We start from the raw sequence: 15,518 nt of genomic DNA, 5'->3' as shown, positions 1-15,518 counted from the left end.
GAATCTAGAGAGGGATGGAGGACACCAGGAGGCACATGAAGAAAGGGGCAGACGCAGACCGTGACATTATGTTGTCCTGTTGGCATTCACTCTTGTTCTGAGTTTCTTAACGGATTTGAGGATTGAGCTTTCCTTCAGGAGAATAAAACACAACTTGTTCTGTTTTACACTTTTTAAATATTAAAGTTGGTAATCAGCTTGGCTCCTCCCCTTCAGAATGAGCATCACCTTGGCTCCTCCTCCTCAGAATAATAACAAGCTTGGCTCCTCCTCCTGATTCTGGTCACCAGCTTGGCACCTCTTCCTCATGATGAAACAGTGGAATGATGTTGGTCCCTCTAGCACATACAGCTAGACCAAGCTGCCTATAATCTGTTGTAGACCAGATACTGGAACATACCTGGCAACACTTTAAGCTCAAAGACTGGAAACCATCAGGAAACTATTACAGAGTATTATGGGACATTTCCATGAGGAACTACCCACCTGTTTTGCTGTGTGACTCATTCCACAAATCCAGGGAACCTTACAGGAACAATTATAGAGGATTCCCTAGCTAACCCAGGGAACTGGCCACACTCTCCATACCTTGTTATGTTATTTTCTGAATCCTAGAGCTGTTTTCCTGCATCTTCTCCATGCCTTTTAAGTCAGCAGAACATTCCCTCACCCTGTCACAACTCTCTATAACTGCATAAGGATGCGGCCATGCCCCATGTTAACACCTCATAAGCTCAACTCTGATTTCCTAGACCTGAGGCCAGCATGGAGAGTCCAAATTCATGTTTGTGAACATTTGAATACCAGGATGGACATGCGGCCACTGCTCAGAACAATCGGATATCCATTATCAGTCGCTTGTCAATATACTGAGCTAAATCACAGCAAAATCAAATCTATCAGCATGGTTAGCACATGCAGTGCTGTAGGCTGCACAAGTAGACAAAAGACGGCAAAAAAATGTCTTGCTGCATGCAGACTATGCAAAGGTGTAGAGCTCCACATGGCCACTAGGGGGCCTCCTAAGTTCTTGCAGCCTACATCCTCATCTGAGAATCTTGCCTATATTATTTAAAAGATTACAAATACCTTAATAAGCGGGTGACGGTGGCACAGGAGTTAAGTTCTCACCCCATATTCTGAATGTTGCTGGTTAGAGTCCCGTTCAGTCTGTCGCTGTCATTGTGTCCTTGGGCAAGACACTTAACCCTCTTTGCCTGTTGGTGGTGGTCAGAGGGACCGGTGGCACCTGTGCTTGGCAGCCTCACCTCTGTCAGTGCGCCTCAGGGCAGCTGTGTTTACATCGTAGCTCATCCCCACCAGTGTGTGAATGTGTGTGTGAATGGGTGAACGACCGATTGTGTTGTAAAGCATCTTGGGGGGTTCCAGGACTCTAGAAGGTGCTATATAAAATACAGGCCATGTTTACCTTTTACCAATAAGGATAAAACAGCAAAATAAGCCTCAGTAAGATAAGCATTGGCTATTTTGTGGAACATTTAAGCCAAATCCAAGTGAAGCGGAGAAACGAAAAAGAAAAGAACAAAGGACAAGAGAACATCTAGGATAAAGGTGAGAATTTTTATTTTAAATGAGGGTTGGGTTTTTGTTGGTCGGTCAAGTTTGAGCTTTTTTAGGTGTTTGAGAAATGCTTATTCACTAGCCCGGATTTTGACTAGAGGCCACTTCTGACCGATGTAAGCTTAAGTGTGTCGGATTTTGTCTGTGTCTACGTAGAAATGTGTTACTGCTTTATAAGATACACGGGTCACTCACTAAGTGGCTGATAAATATAGAGCCATGGAACTGTAGCAGTGGCCAGATAGCTCATTTTGGATGAGCACTACAACCCACGTTGTTGTCTCCCCCATGCAGAAGTGGGTAGTATCCAAAAAGTACACAAGGAGTAGCACTACTTCTTGAAGTTATGGCATTTCTAAGACAAACGTGTAAAAAGATAGAAATAATCAACGTAATTACAAAATAAAACATTTTAGGCAGAAGAAACCTGCCATCAATACCTACATTATGCAATGTCTCTGCATGTGTCTTTGACCAAGGTCAAAGTACTTCACGTGACAATGTATGATGTCTACTGTTAGTCACTCGTGCTTAAAGGTGTAGTGGAGGATGTTTCTGAGTTTCAGGAAAGAACCGCCCTCTCCACGTTTTGAAAAAATGCGCATGAGAGAGAACGCCAAGTTGTCCTCGTGCACGTTCTGTTTATAAGTAGCTGTCGGCTAATTTCTACAAATAGCATGCCGAACTTTAGCTTACCTGTTGAGCAGAAAATCGGCGACAGAGGCACCTGTGGGGAGCCCAACCTTCGCTTTCAGCGTACGCCATCGTTGAAACGTGTCTCCTAAAAAAACTCTGGTCTTCCCTCTCACTTCAGAGGCCTTTCTCTTCTTAACATAGACTTCAAAGACACTTTTTCTCAGAAGAACCCGGAGAGAACAACGAGTAATGAAGGCGTATCGCTCTACCCAGAATAAACAGGAAGTAAAAACTAACCCAAGAACGGGCGCGCACGACGACGGCCTTGCGTGAAGGCGTCACCAGTATGATTGACAGTTGTGCAGACAAACGGTTCAGATGATGCACCCAAAAGAAAAAGATCCTTTGCTATACCTTTCAAACGCAACAAGTTCAACAGATGAATAAAACCTTACAGCAACAAAGCAGGTATACAAACAAGAGGTCTCACTTTAACATTACCTGTAAGTTTGTGTTTTTATCTGGTCCATTTTCCTGAAAATGTATTTGTTTTCATTCAGTGAATTCACTCACAGTCGATAGAGCATAAAATAACTTTACTGAAGTCAGAGTAGCAATACTTTATAATTGTTCCACTGTAGTTTGGCAACATAGGGCCCTAAATATGGCTCTGACAGAAGGGCAGCAACTTAAGAATGTACTGGTTTCCAGCTGATAAAACACGCAGAAGACAAAAGTCAATGGTCATGAAGCGAGTTTGTTGTAGCCAAGGTCTCATGACAGAATCAAAAAGTAAAGTATCTGCCTCACACACAGGGGTACGGAAAGTACTCAGACACATCCATCTTTCAGTATAACTGTTATATTGCAGCCATTTGCTAAAATCAGTTAAATTCACGTTTTCCTCATTAATGTACACACACAGCAGATTCATTAAATAAGACCAACTGAAATATCACACGGTCCTAAGAACCTTTGCTGTAACATATATATTTAACTCAGATGATTTCTGTTTCTTCTGATCATCCTTGAGATGGTCCTACACCTTCACTGGAGTCCAGCTGTGTTTGATCATACTGACTGGACTTGATTGGCACAGCCACACACCTGTCTATAGAAGACCTTACAGCTCAAAATGCATGTCAGAGCAGGTGAGAATCATGAGGTCTAAGGAACTGCCTGAGGAGCTCAGAGACAGAATTATGGCAAGGCACAGATCTGACCAAGGTTACAAAAACATCTCTGCTGCACTAAAGGTTCCTAAGAGCACAGTGGTCTCCATAATCCTTAAATGGAAGATGCTTGGAATGACCAGAACCCATCCTAGAGTAGGCCGTCCAGCCAAACTGAGCTACAGGTGGGTAAGAGCCTTGGTGAGTGAGGCTAAGAAAAACCCAAAGATCACTGTGGCTGAGCTCCAGAGATGCAGTCAGGAGATGGGAGAAAGCTGTAGAAAGTCAACCATCATTGCAGCCCTCCACCAGTCAGGGCTGTATGGCAGAGTGGCCCATCGGAAGCCTCTCCTCAGTGAAAGACACACGAAAGCCTGCCAACCCTAACCCTAACCTGAAGGACCCCGAGATGGTGAGAAATAAGATTCTCTGGTCTGATGAGACCAATATAGAACTTTTTGGCCTTAATTCTAAGAGAAGTGTGTGGAGAAAACCTGGCACTGCTCATCATTTGTCCAATACAGTCCCTACAGTGAAGCATGGCGGTGGCAGCATCATGCTGTGGGGGTGTATTTCAGCTGCAGGAACAGGATGACTGGTTGCAATCGAGGGAACAATGAGTTTTTGTTTTTTATTAACTGCAGAAATTTATAAAATTCAGTGCTTTCTGTCATTATGGGGTGCTGTGTATACTTGAATGAGGAAAAAATGAATTTTATTGATTTTTGCAAATGGCTGCAATGTAATGAAGTGTGAAAAATTGACGGGGGTCTGAAAACGTTCCGTACCCACTGTATCAAGATCAGATTGATCATCTGCACAAAGATGTGTTCGACGATCTAAAATCCTAGTATTTACATCCCCAGGTTTTATTTTATTAGCATGGAGAAACCGCTCTGGACAGCAGCTGCAGATGGTCCTTTTGCCCCCCAGCGTTGTGTGAATGTGCACTATTACCCGGATATAAAACATAGGACCTTGTGCATTCTGGCTGATTTTTTGCGACAGCGTGGTCTCCATCCAGGCGAAGGGTCAAAGAGCAATAACCTGTGCCACTGAGTCTTCTGAACAACCTTGATCCCAGACTGAGGGGTAATCTGGACGTATGTTTTCAGCGTCCTGACCATGCCTGATGGTTTTACCTGGAGAGTCTTCATTGGGCGTTTTGTGGAGAGGACACACTTCATGGAACAAGAGGGGAGAAATGCCCAGCTGTAGAGCAGAAATCAAGTCAAGTCCTGACACCGAACTATTTTAAACGTACACTCCTGTACTTACGTTTTTGTAAAATCTTAATCCTTGCATACATATAGATGTGAGGGTGACTTTTCCACCACTGTTTCTAATCATTACAACCACATCCTCGTGCTCCTTGGACTCAACTGGTTCTCCGTTCACAGCAAGCAGAAGGTCTCCATCCTCCATGCCTGCTGCTTCTGCTGCACTCCCCACATCCACCTCCCTCAGCACGTGAGCTAGACATCAAAAAGGTAGAGAGTTTATTTTGATAAAAAATTATCAAGTTTCATCAATCAAAACCTCTTATTGAGAAAGTAGAAAAATTTAGAAGCAGCTTGGAAGAAAAGAATAAAGTTTAATTTATTTGATTTAAAACATCCGCACAGTACAACACTCCATTATACTTAATCAGTTTAAAGCTCAACAGCCAAATGCTTGGAAGGCATTAAATAAATCCGTCTACTTCCCTCCCCTTGTCTGGGTCTAGGTTGGGAGTGTTGCAGTGCCAGCAGAGAGGCTCTAACCGTCCTTGAAAACCCAACCCTGGCCAACATGAGATCAAATGTTCTGGGTCGACCTGGGAGACTCCTGCCAGCAAAACAAGCTGGAAACACCTCCCCTGGAAGTCGAGGAGCATCCTCAACAAATGCCTGAACCATCTCAGCTGGCTCTTCTCGTCGCGGAGGAGCATCAGCTCTGCTGTCCGTGCTTCTCTCCCTGTCTCTGAGGCGAAGCACGGCCAGCCTGTACATGAAACTCATTTTGGCAGCTTGTATTCATGATCTGGTTATTCTATGAAGCTCAGGGCCAGAGGTGAGAATTGGGATGAAGATGAGGAAAATTGAGAGTTTTGCTTTCTGGCTTAGGTCCCTCTTTAACACAGCAGTCTGGTTCATCATCTGCCTCGCTGCAGATGTGGCCCTGATCCACCTGTCGATCTCCTTTTTCCTCTTTCCTCAAGAGGTAGGACCTCTCCCCAGACCCAGAGTTGGCATTCCACCCTTTAATCGGTTGAGAACTAAGTTCAATAAAGTTCAAATAGCCGTCATGCAATGAGAATAAACCACTAGCCTGTTTATGTTTAATATTCACCAACAGAAAGAGAGTTTACATTGTGATTATTGCTATCATAAAAGGTAAAATGTTTCATCTGTTTTATTTGTTTCTGATAATGTGAAAATCGTGTTAGAACATCTGTTGGAGGCTCAGTGACTGGATGCAAGGATCTCCATCGGTGTGACCCACCTATCTTTAGCGGAACTCCCAATCTCTCCCGTCTCAGCAGGAAGCCAAAGCCATCCTGTCTCTTCTCCAGATGCATGGTCTTGGTGGCGTAGGGGAGGCTGGAGCTTTCTGCCATCACAGGAAGGATGGGGACCCTCCGCCTGACGTAGCAAGAATGACTGTGTCTGTCAATAACCAGCACTGTGACTGAGCCTTCACTCTTCTTCAGCTAGATAGCCAAACACACAAAATCTCAGACATGTTTTATAGCACATGGCAGATTAGACTATAGAGAGCATACTCAAACTGTTCTGCAGAGAGTGCCATGTGTGAGGATTGACACGGAGACTCCGTTGATCCAGATCAGCATGTCTCCGGTGCAGACACCAGCGTTTTCTGCTGGCCCATCAGTGACTGTGCTCACCATGTAGCAGCCCCTCTGACCTGGTGACACACCCACACCATCTGTATGGGAGCCGTATACCAATAGATCAGTGTGATCACTGCTCCCAGGCTCCATGCCCAGATTCATTTCTTTGCATTTTTACCTAAAGTCAGAATGTTCTGAATTGTATCTGGTTTTATGCATGTGTTCATCTACACTCTCTGGCCCCTTTATTGGGTACACCTGTCCAACTGCTCATTAACTCGATGCCTTTGGGCATGCTGACTTGGTCAAGACGATCTGCTGCTGTTCAAATCGAGCTTCAGAATGGGGAAGAAAGGTAATTAAAGCGACTTTGAACGTGGCATGGTTTTTGGTGCCAGACGGGCTGGTCTGAGTATTTCAGAAACTGCTGATCTTCTGGCATTGTCACACACAACCACCTCCAGGGTTTACAGAGAATGGTCCAATAAAGAGAAATCATCCATTGAGCAGCAGTTCTGTGGGGTAAAGTGCCTTGTTGATGACAGAGGTCAGACTGGTTGGAGCTGATAGAAATGCAACAGTAACTAAAATAACCACTCGTTACAACCAAGGTATGCAGAAGAGCATCTCTGAACACACAACACCTCTAACCTTGAGGCAGATGGGCTTCAGCAGCAGAAGACCACACCAGGTGCCACTCCTGTCAGCTAAGAACAGGACACTGAGGCTACAATTCACACAGGCTTCATTGTACCCCAGTCCTCTATAGAGTAAACTGTGACAAACTGATCATTCACTGAAACTCCTGCTGTTTTCTTGTTGTATGTTTTGTACTTACAAGAGTGATTCTTTAGGTATCAAAAGATGATAGCAGTGAAAAGTACCATTTATCGGGGTAACGGTCATCCCCAGACCATGCTCCGGGTCCCTTTTGATGTGACACAGTCTTGGTCGAGACCACTGGTCTCCTTTGGTGGTTTTGGCGAGTGTGTGGAGGTCTACACCCATAGACTCAGCCTAAAAATAACACAACACCATGATTGTACTCATCAGAGAAAGAACTTTAAAAGAACATTCTTAAAGAACAACAGTAACTCATTGGTTTATCCCACCCAGGTAGCTGCTTTCACTTCTTACATTGAACAAGAGAGGGAGATTGATTTATTCTTTATCTATATATCCTTAGGAGGTCTTGGAGGGCGCATGAGAGTTCACCCAACCAGTTTAAATGTATTTTGTGGATTTGGAGAAGGCACTTGACCTCGTCCCTTGGAGGGGGCTCTTTGGGGGGTTACTCTGGGAGTATGGGGTACCAGGCCCTCTGATATGGGCCGTGATGGGCTGTAAGACCGGTGTCAGAGCTTGGTGCACATTGCTGGCAGTAAGATAGTGAGTAATGGTCAATGCAAACTGTGCTATGAATATTCTGCATGCACATAAAGCTAATTTGTGGAATTACACAGGTAACCATGACAACTCAGACAAAAATTGGCCCTGGGGCATGACGTAGGCATGGTACTCAGTCATCCATGAAAAAATGTTCCACTTCCTTTGAGCAGCACCTCGTTGCAGTGATGTGCTGTGAAGCTACAGACCACTGGGGAGTGATAACATAATGAGGCATCTATGGGTTAGCTACTTTACTATCGACTAACAGAGTTCCTAGTAAATAACGCGACAAACACTGAAGAAAGAGGAAGAACTGTGTGATCAGAGAGAAGGGTTGTAGTGTGTGGGTAAAACCAAACACAGACATCAGAGGGCTAGGGGTTGCTCGCCAACAAGACCGGCTAATACGACTAGCTTTAACGTTACTGGTAACAAGGATGGTCCTACCATTGGTGATGAGGGCATCGAGACTCATAATCATAGAATTGAATGTGTGTGAGAATATGAGGAGCTCAGGAAGAGACGAGAGCGTCAACGACACATGTGGGGCAAAGGGTGCGTGTAAGATGGGAGACAGATCGGTGTGTATGTTTGTGGAAGGGTGGACCAGCTGTATCACTTGACAAACTTATTTACAAATATTTACAAGTACAGAAAAAGTAAAAACATGCACAAAGAAAACATTTAGAAGTTGCACTTAAAAGCACAAACACAACAATGCTAGGTCTGAATCCGATTTGAATCCTTATTTGTCTCTGAGCTCTCGTGATTCAGACAATTCCAGAGGCTGATTTAGTTTGACTCCTATTTTGGTCAGACATTGTTGTTGTTGTTGTTTTTTTTTACTTTGTGGAATAAATGTTTTCTTTGTTAATTCCGAGGCTCCACCATGAACACGACACCATAAACACTAACCAGCTCGTCTATGTGCAAAGGTGGAGTTTCATAAGGCGTTACTGCTTCTCATGAAATACGTGACTTTGTGAAACTTCAGGTCACCAGTCAAGAGCGACTGAAGTTGCAAATGCAGTATTCTGTCCACAAGGAGCAGAGGGGGCTAAGGAAATTTTCATAAATTTTCAACTTGGCTTCTATTGGCTCAAGAAAATGGTTTTAAAATATGAAAAGGTAACTTGTTTAGAATACAGATTTCCTAATCATTCTTGTAATTTCAACAAAAACAAAATAAGAATCCACACACTTCTATCTGCGATGTACGAGTTTATTGGTCAAGCTGTTCGGTCAGAGACCTTCATCAGGAATTGTGCAATTCTCTGACCAAAAAGCTTGACCAATAAACTCGTACATCGCAGATTGAAGTGTGCGGATTCTTATTTTGTTATTCCACTTTTTGATCCAGCACCTTTCCCAGACGAGCGGTGACTCCTTCTACTCAATTTCAAGAAAAATAAAAGACATTAAAATGAACTGTTGCTTATGTCCAAACATTACCTCTTCATACTGCTCTTTCCTCAGCACCAGGAGAAACAGGTGGAAGCCACATGACTGGATCCTCCTTACAACCTGCCAGGTATTCAGAGAGGGACAGAGGTGGATAAACATGCTTTTTTACCGTAGTGTCCCATTTATTAGGGACCTGATGCTGTGCTATCAGGGCCCTTTTTGTTATGCACCATGTGTGTGTGTGTGTGTGTGTGTGTGTGGTGTGTGTGTGTGTGTGTGTGGGGGGGGGGGGGGGGGGGGGGTTCAGACATTAATCACCTTTATTATTGTTCTTCTTCAGCAGACGTTGATGCAGCTGCGGGAGGTGTACTATTGCTTTTCCAAGCGTTTAAATTAACGATGGCGAAATAATTAGCAAAAAACTTTGAAATTTTTCTAATTTTGGCGCTGTGCTGCTCTAAATTTGCACAACCTTTGCATAATGATCAGCTAAATATGCACATAGCTAATTGATTAATTACATGGCACACCCTCAAAAAAGGATTTTTATGGAAAGAAAGAAAGAAAGAAAAGAAAGAAAGAAAACAATCTCTTATACAGTACCTCTCACTTCACAAAAACAAACATTTTAAAATATAAAAAGCATTAAAAAGTTACTAAAATATATTTAAAATGACTGAAAAAATTCAAAATGTGGAAAAAAAATGTGAGGAAAGGTAGGGAGAAAATGAATATGAAAGAGGGAAATCGGCGGATCCCGGGAAAGGTCGAATAAGTAGAGACAGCAGAATAAGGAGAGGGTGGTTATGAAGGTCACACCAAAGCACGAACAGATTAGTATTCAGCTGCATTTAAAAGAGACCACTGAGTCCACTGATCTCAGGCTCAGGGGGAGAGAGTTCCAGAGTCTGGGGGCCACAGCAGCAGATGATCTGTCACCTTTGGTCTTTAGCCTGGTGCTGCACAACCAGTAGGCTTTGATCACTGGACCTCAGGGACCTGCTGGGGTGTAGGCACTGAGAAGATCACCAATGTATGATGTGCTTGTCCATGTAAGGCCCTATAGACCAGAACTAGGATATTGAAACAAACCCTGAAGTTGACTGGCAACCAGTGAAGCTGGAGGAGAAGCGGGGTGATGTGGGTGTGTTTGGAGGACTTGGTCAGAAACCGAGCACAGGCATTCTTGATTGCTGGCTCTAATCTGCTTGGCTGATTGGCTGATTGGCTTCACCTGGCGGTAAGGCGTTTCCTGTTTCCTGTTTTCAGTGTTGCACTACGTGTAGCTGTTTGGTCTTTGGGGCTCGCTAAAACTGATTTAATTTCTCCGTACTAGGATATCTCTGAGTTATTGTAGCACATAAGCACGCTAAAACACACATTTTCTGTTGTTCCACCTAGCTTTTAGGGAACAATTTGAGTTTGCACGCAGTTTATTTGGTGTTGAACAGTTTGCTCGTCCAGTTAGCTTAGCCTCAGCACGGCTATGGCTACTTCTGTCTCTGCTTCTCCGTCTCCTATCTCTTGCTCTCTGTTTCAGATGTTTAGTTACTCCTCTGCCTCCTTTAGCGATAATGGTACGTGTAATAAATGTAGCATTTTTGTAGCTTTGGAGGCGAGGGTGTCGGAATTGGAGTCCCGGCTCCGCGCTGTTGAAAAAGTCGTAAACAGCCGTAGCTACTTAGTTAGCGCGGGGCTAACTAGCTCAGAACCACCCCGTAGTGATCCTCCAGCAGAACCCGAGCAGCCGGGACCTCAGGCCGGCTGGGTGACGGTACGCAGGAAGCATAGAACCCAGCCCGTGGGCCATCACCAACCCGTCCACGTTTCTAATAGATTTTACCCGCTCAGTGACACACCCACTGATAAGCCGACTCTGATCATTGGCAGCTCCATAGTCAGAAACGTAGCATTAGAGGCTCCAGCAACCATAGTTAAATGTTTACCTGGGCCAGAGCGGGCGACATTAAATCTTATTTGAAACTGCTGGCTAAGGATAAGCGTAAATAGAGTAAGATTGTTATTCACGCTGGCGGTAACGACACCCGGTTACGCCAATCGGAGGTCACTAAAATTAATGTTGCTTCGGTGTGTACGTTTGCCAAAACAATGTCGGACTCCGTAATTTTCTCTGGCCCCCTGCCTGATCGAACCAGTGACAACATGTTTAGCCGCATGCTGTCCTTCAACCGCTGGTTGTCTAGGTGGTGTCCTGAAAACAACGTGGGCTACATTGATAATTGGAAATCTTTTTTGGGGAAAACCTGGTCTGATGTGGAGAGACGGCATCCATCCCTCTTTGGATGGTGCAGCTCTTCTTTCTAGGAATATGGCCAGTTTTATTAGTCCTCCATGACAACCCAGGGTCCAGACCAGGAAGCAGAGTCATAGTTTAACACACCTCTTTGCAGCTTCTGACACTTTGCAGTGTCCTGCCCACGGCCAAAATCACACAGATTAAATATCAGGCTTAATAAAGCAAATCATGGAAATCTCATAAATATTAGAACAAATTCAACTGAGCAGAAAACTAGAAAAATTAAATGTGGGTTGTTGAACATTAGATCCATTTTTTCTAAGACTTTGTTAGTTAATGACTTGATTTGTGATAGTCAGATCTCTTTGCTCTCTCTCTCACAGAATCCTGGCTGCAGCAAGAGGACTATGTTAGCTTAAACGAGTCGACTCCTTCTAATTATTTAAATCATCATATTGCTCGAAGTACAGGGCGAGGAGGAGGAGTAGCAACCATTTTTCATTCGGATTTATTAATCAGTCCCTTACCAATTAATAGCTACTGTTCGTTCGAACATCTCATTCTTAGTTTTCTTAATCCAGATTGCAAAACTGTAAAACCACTCTTGTTTGTAGTTTTATATCGTCCACCAGGCCCTTACTCTGAGTTTTTGGATCAGATCTCTGATATTTTATCTGATTTGGTGCTAAATACTGATAAGGTCATTGTAGTGAGGGATTTTAAAATTCATGTGGACATTGAAAATGATTGCCTCAATGTAGCCTTTAGTAATATCTTAGACTCAATTGGTTTTACTCAAAGAATACATAGCTCCACCCACTCCTGCCATCATACATTAGACCTTGTGCTGACTTATGGCATAGAGTGTGAGGAAATAACGATCTTTCCACATAATCCAGTCCTCTTGGACCACTTTTTGATAACTTTTGAGTTTTTTATAACTGAGTTCTCGAGACATGAAAGTAAATTTCACTATAGTCGGTCTCTATCTGACAACGCAGTTGCATCTTTTAAATCAACTGTTCCATCTTTACTGTCCTCAGCATCTCAGAGGCATGTAGCAGAGGGCAATATTTTCAGTTCTAGCCCCTCACAAATTGATGCCTTAGTTCATCATGTTAATTCCTCTTTACGTGTGGCATTAGATGATGTTGCCCCTTTAAAAAATAAGGTAATTAGGGACAGGAAGTTGGCTCCCTGGTTTAATTCTCATTTACGAGCCTTAAAACAAAACTCTAGGAAATTGGAGAGAACATGGCGCTCTACGCACCATGAGGAGGCCTACCTATCCTGGAAAAATAGTCTTGTGCTTTATAAAAGTAAGCTTAGACAAACTAGAACTGCTTATTTTTCAGCATTAATTGAGGAGAATAAGCATAATCCTAAATTTCTTTTCAGTACAGTTGCTAAACTTACACAGAATCATAGCTCTGAGCCATCTATTCCCTTAGCCCTCAGCAGCAATGACTTCATGGGATTTTTTACAAGTAAAATTAATTCTATTAGAAATAAAATCTTTAGCATCCTCCCTAATGCGATTTCTTCTTCCTCAGTAAGTGAGGCAGCATCAGAGGTGACTGTAGAACCTCATCTGTGCTTGAACCGTTTTGATCGTGTTGAGCTTTCAGATTTATCAAAAATATTAGCTTCATCTAAACCTTCAACTTGCATTTTGGATCCAATCCCAACCTAATTATTTAAAGAAGCATTTCCTTTGGTTACTGCCCCCATTCTAGATATAATCAATCTATCCTTAGTAAATGGATATGTACCACAGGATTTTAAGGTTGCTGTAATCAAACCTTCACTTAAGAAGCCTTCTCTGGATCCAGATGACCCAATGAATTTTAGACCAATATCTAACCTTCCATTTTTATCCAAAGTCCTTGAGAAAATAGTGGCCATCCAAGTATGTGAGCATTTAAACACTAATGCTCTGTTTGAGGAATTTCAGTCTGGTTTTAGAGAGTATCACAGCACTGAAACTGCATTAGTGAGAGTTACAAATGATATTCTCATGGCCTCAGATAAGAATTTTGTGTCTGTTCTAGTCTTGTTAGATCTCAGTGCTGCCTTTGACACAGTTGATCACAATGTTCTTTTAGAAAGACTTGAACATGTTGTAGGGATCAAAGGAACAGCGTTAGGCTGGTTTAAATCCTACCTGTCTGACAGATTTCATTTTGTAAATGTACATGACAAATCGTCTTCAGGGTTACTTGTGGAGTACCACAGGGTTCAGTGCTTGGACCAATTGTTTTTACTATGTGTATGCTCCCAATTGGTAAAATCATTAGACAGCATGGGATAAACTCCCACTGTTATGCTGACGATACTCAGTTATATATATCCATTAACCCTGATGAACCAAACGGTTGGGTAGATTACAGGCTTGTCTTGAGGACATAAAAAATTGGATGACTAAACTTTTTGCTTTTAAATCAAGACAAGACGGAAGTTCTCATCTTTGGACCAGAAATCCAGAAAAGGAAATTGCTTAGCCAATCGCCTGACCTTAATGGCATTAAATTAGTCTCCGAGAACAAAGTAAGGAACCTTGGTGTTATTTTTGACCAGGACATGTCATTCAAATCCCAGGTTAATCAGGCTTGTAGGATTTCCTTTTTCCACCTTCGGAATATTGCTAAGATTAGAAGCATCCTTTCCAGGAGTGATGCTGAAAAACTAGTTCATGCATTTATTACATCAAGAATGGATTACTGTAATTCATTACTCTCAGGAAGTCCACAGAATGTAGTTAAAAGTCTTCAGCTTGTCCAAAATGCTGCAGCTAGAGTTCTGATGAGAATTAAAAAGAGAGATCATATCTCTCCTGTCTTAGCTTCCCTACATTGGCTACCTGTTAAATTCGGAATAGATTTTAAGATCCTTCTTCTCACATATAAAGCTCTTAATAATCAAGCTCCATCATACATCAGTGATCTGATTGTTCCATACGTTCCTAACCGAGCAATTCGCTCTCAGACTGCAGGTCCACTGGTGGTTCCCAGATTACCTAAAATTAGGATGGGAGGCAGATCTTTTAGTTATCAGGTTCTTCTCCTGTGGAACCAGCTCCCAGCTTTAGTCCGTGAGGCAGACACCTTGTCTACTTTTAAGACTAGGCTTAAAACATTTTTATTTGATTGGGCCTATGGTTAAAATCTGATGTTAGCCTAAATCTGGACAAGTGGGGGAGTAGAGGGAGGTGGAGTGTACAGTTGGTAAAGACGGCTCTCCCTTGCCCTGCCTCCAACATGCCTCCATCTAAGTAGGATAGATTATCCAGAGTTATCTCTGTAGTTATGCTGCTATAGGCTAAGACTGCTGGAGGATACACTGACCACTTTTCACACTCTACTACTTTTTTCTACAATCTGCTCTTTAATTGTATTATTTTCTGCAATTTCAGCTGTTAACTTTATTTTTTCTCTAAGAGCTTTTCTCCCCAGAAGAAGCTACAATGATGTTCTGCTGAGCTGTGGTGGCCTCATGGAGGGGGCCATCGTCTAGCACACTGCTGCTAACCACTTAAACATTCTCCCTCTCCTGATAATAATTTTTTGCTTTCCTTGACGTTGGACGTGCTACTACTAGTTCATCCGTTTAATTATAGATCCACTAGGATAAATACAATAAAGTTTATCTCTCACCAAATAGAATATTTACTAAGAAATCACAGTATAACTATAGACACATTACTTTGTCTTCTGTGTGCGTGTGTGTGTGTGTGTGTGTGTGTGTGTGTGTGTGTGTGTGTGTGTGTGTGTGTGTGTGTGTGTGTGTGTGTGTGTGTGTGTGTGTGTGTGTGTGTGTTTCTGCTCTGTCTTCTCGATCCCCAGTGAGTCGTGGAGGATGGCTGCTTATACTGAGCCAGGATTCTCTGGAGGTTTCTTCCTGTTAAAAGGGAGTTTTCCTCTCTTCTGTCGCTTTATGCTTGCTTAGTAAAAAAAAGAAGAAAAAAAAAGTATGAGGATTGCTGTAAAGTCACTGACACTAATCAGTGACTTGATGCAATTTGCTGGGTTCCTTATATGGGAAACATTATTTCTGATTGGCTTAATGAACTGACCTGAATTGGAATGTTTATTATGTGAAGTGCCTTGAGACGACTCTTGTCGTGATTTGGCGCTATATAAATAAAATTGAATTGAATTTAATTGAATTGAATTCTGAACCACCTGTAGACGGTTCAGGGAGTTTCTGCTCAGACACGTGAAAAGAGAGTTACAGTAGTCTAAGCGTG

At 42.8% G+C, this 15,518-nt stretch overlaps 1 protein-coding gene across 2 annotated transcripts in view; it reads right to left on the bottom strand.

Annotated features, from left to right (window-relative positions):
* Nucleotides 1–2,796: 2,796 nt before the first annotated feature.
* The window catches only part of LOC107396355 (Na(+)/H(+) exchange regulatory cofactor NHE-RF4), a 35,905-nt gene continuing 23,183 nt past the window's right edge, over nt 2,797–15,518 (bottom strand). For both annotated transcript variants that reach the window (XM_015976036.3, XM_015976035.3), the window contains 6 exons: nt 9,064–9,135; nt 7,107–7,239; nt 6,160–6,317; nt 5,874–6,081; nt 4,668–4,864; nt 2,797–4,601 (listed from right to left, as the gene is read on the bottom strand). In XM_015976036.3, coding sequence (XP_015831522.1) covers nt 4,422–4,601; nt 4,668–4,864; nt 5,874–6,081; nt 6,160–6,317; nt 7,107–7,239; nt 9,064–9,135 — 948 coding nt within the window. In that variant the 3' untranslated portion in view covers nt 2,797–4,421. The remainder of the gene's footprint in view (nt 4,602–4,667; nt 4,865–5,873; nt 6,082–6,159; nt 6,318–7,106; nt 7,240–9,063; nt 9,136–15,518) is intronic.

Source organism: Nothobranchius furzeri, chromosome 13, assembly GCF_043380555.1.
Source record: "Nothobranchius furzeri strain GRZ-AD chromosome 13, NfurGRZ-RIMD1, whole genome shotgun sequence".
Lineage (NCBI taxonomy): Eukaryota > Metazoa > Chordata > Actinopteri > Cyprinodontiformes > Nothobranchiidae > Nothobranchius > Nothobranchius furzeri.
Note: the sequence above shows the minus strand (reverse complement) of the source record. Positions and strands in the feature narration are given on the sequence as shown.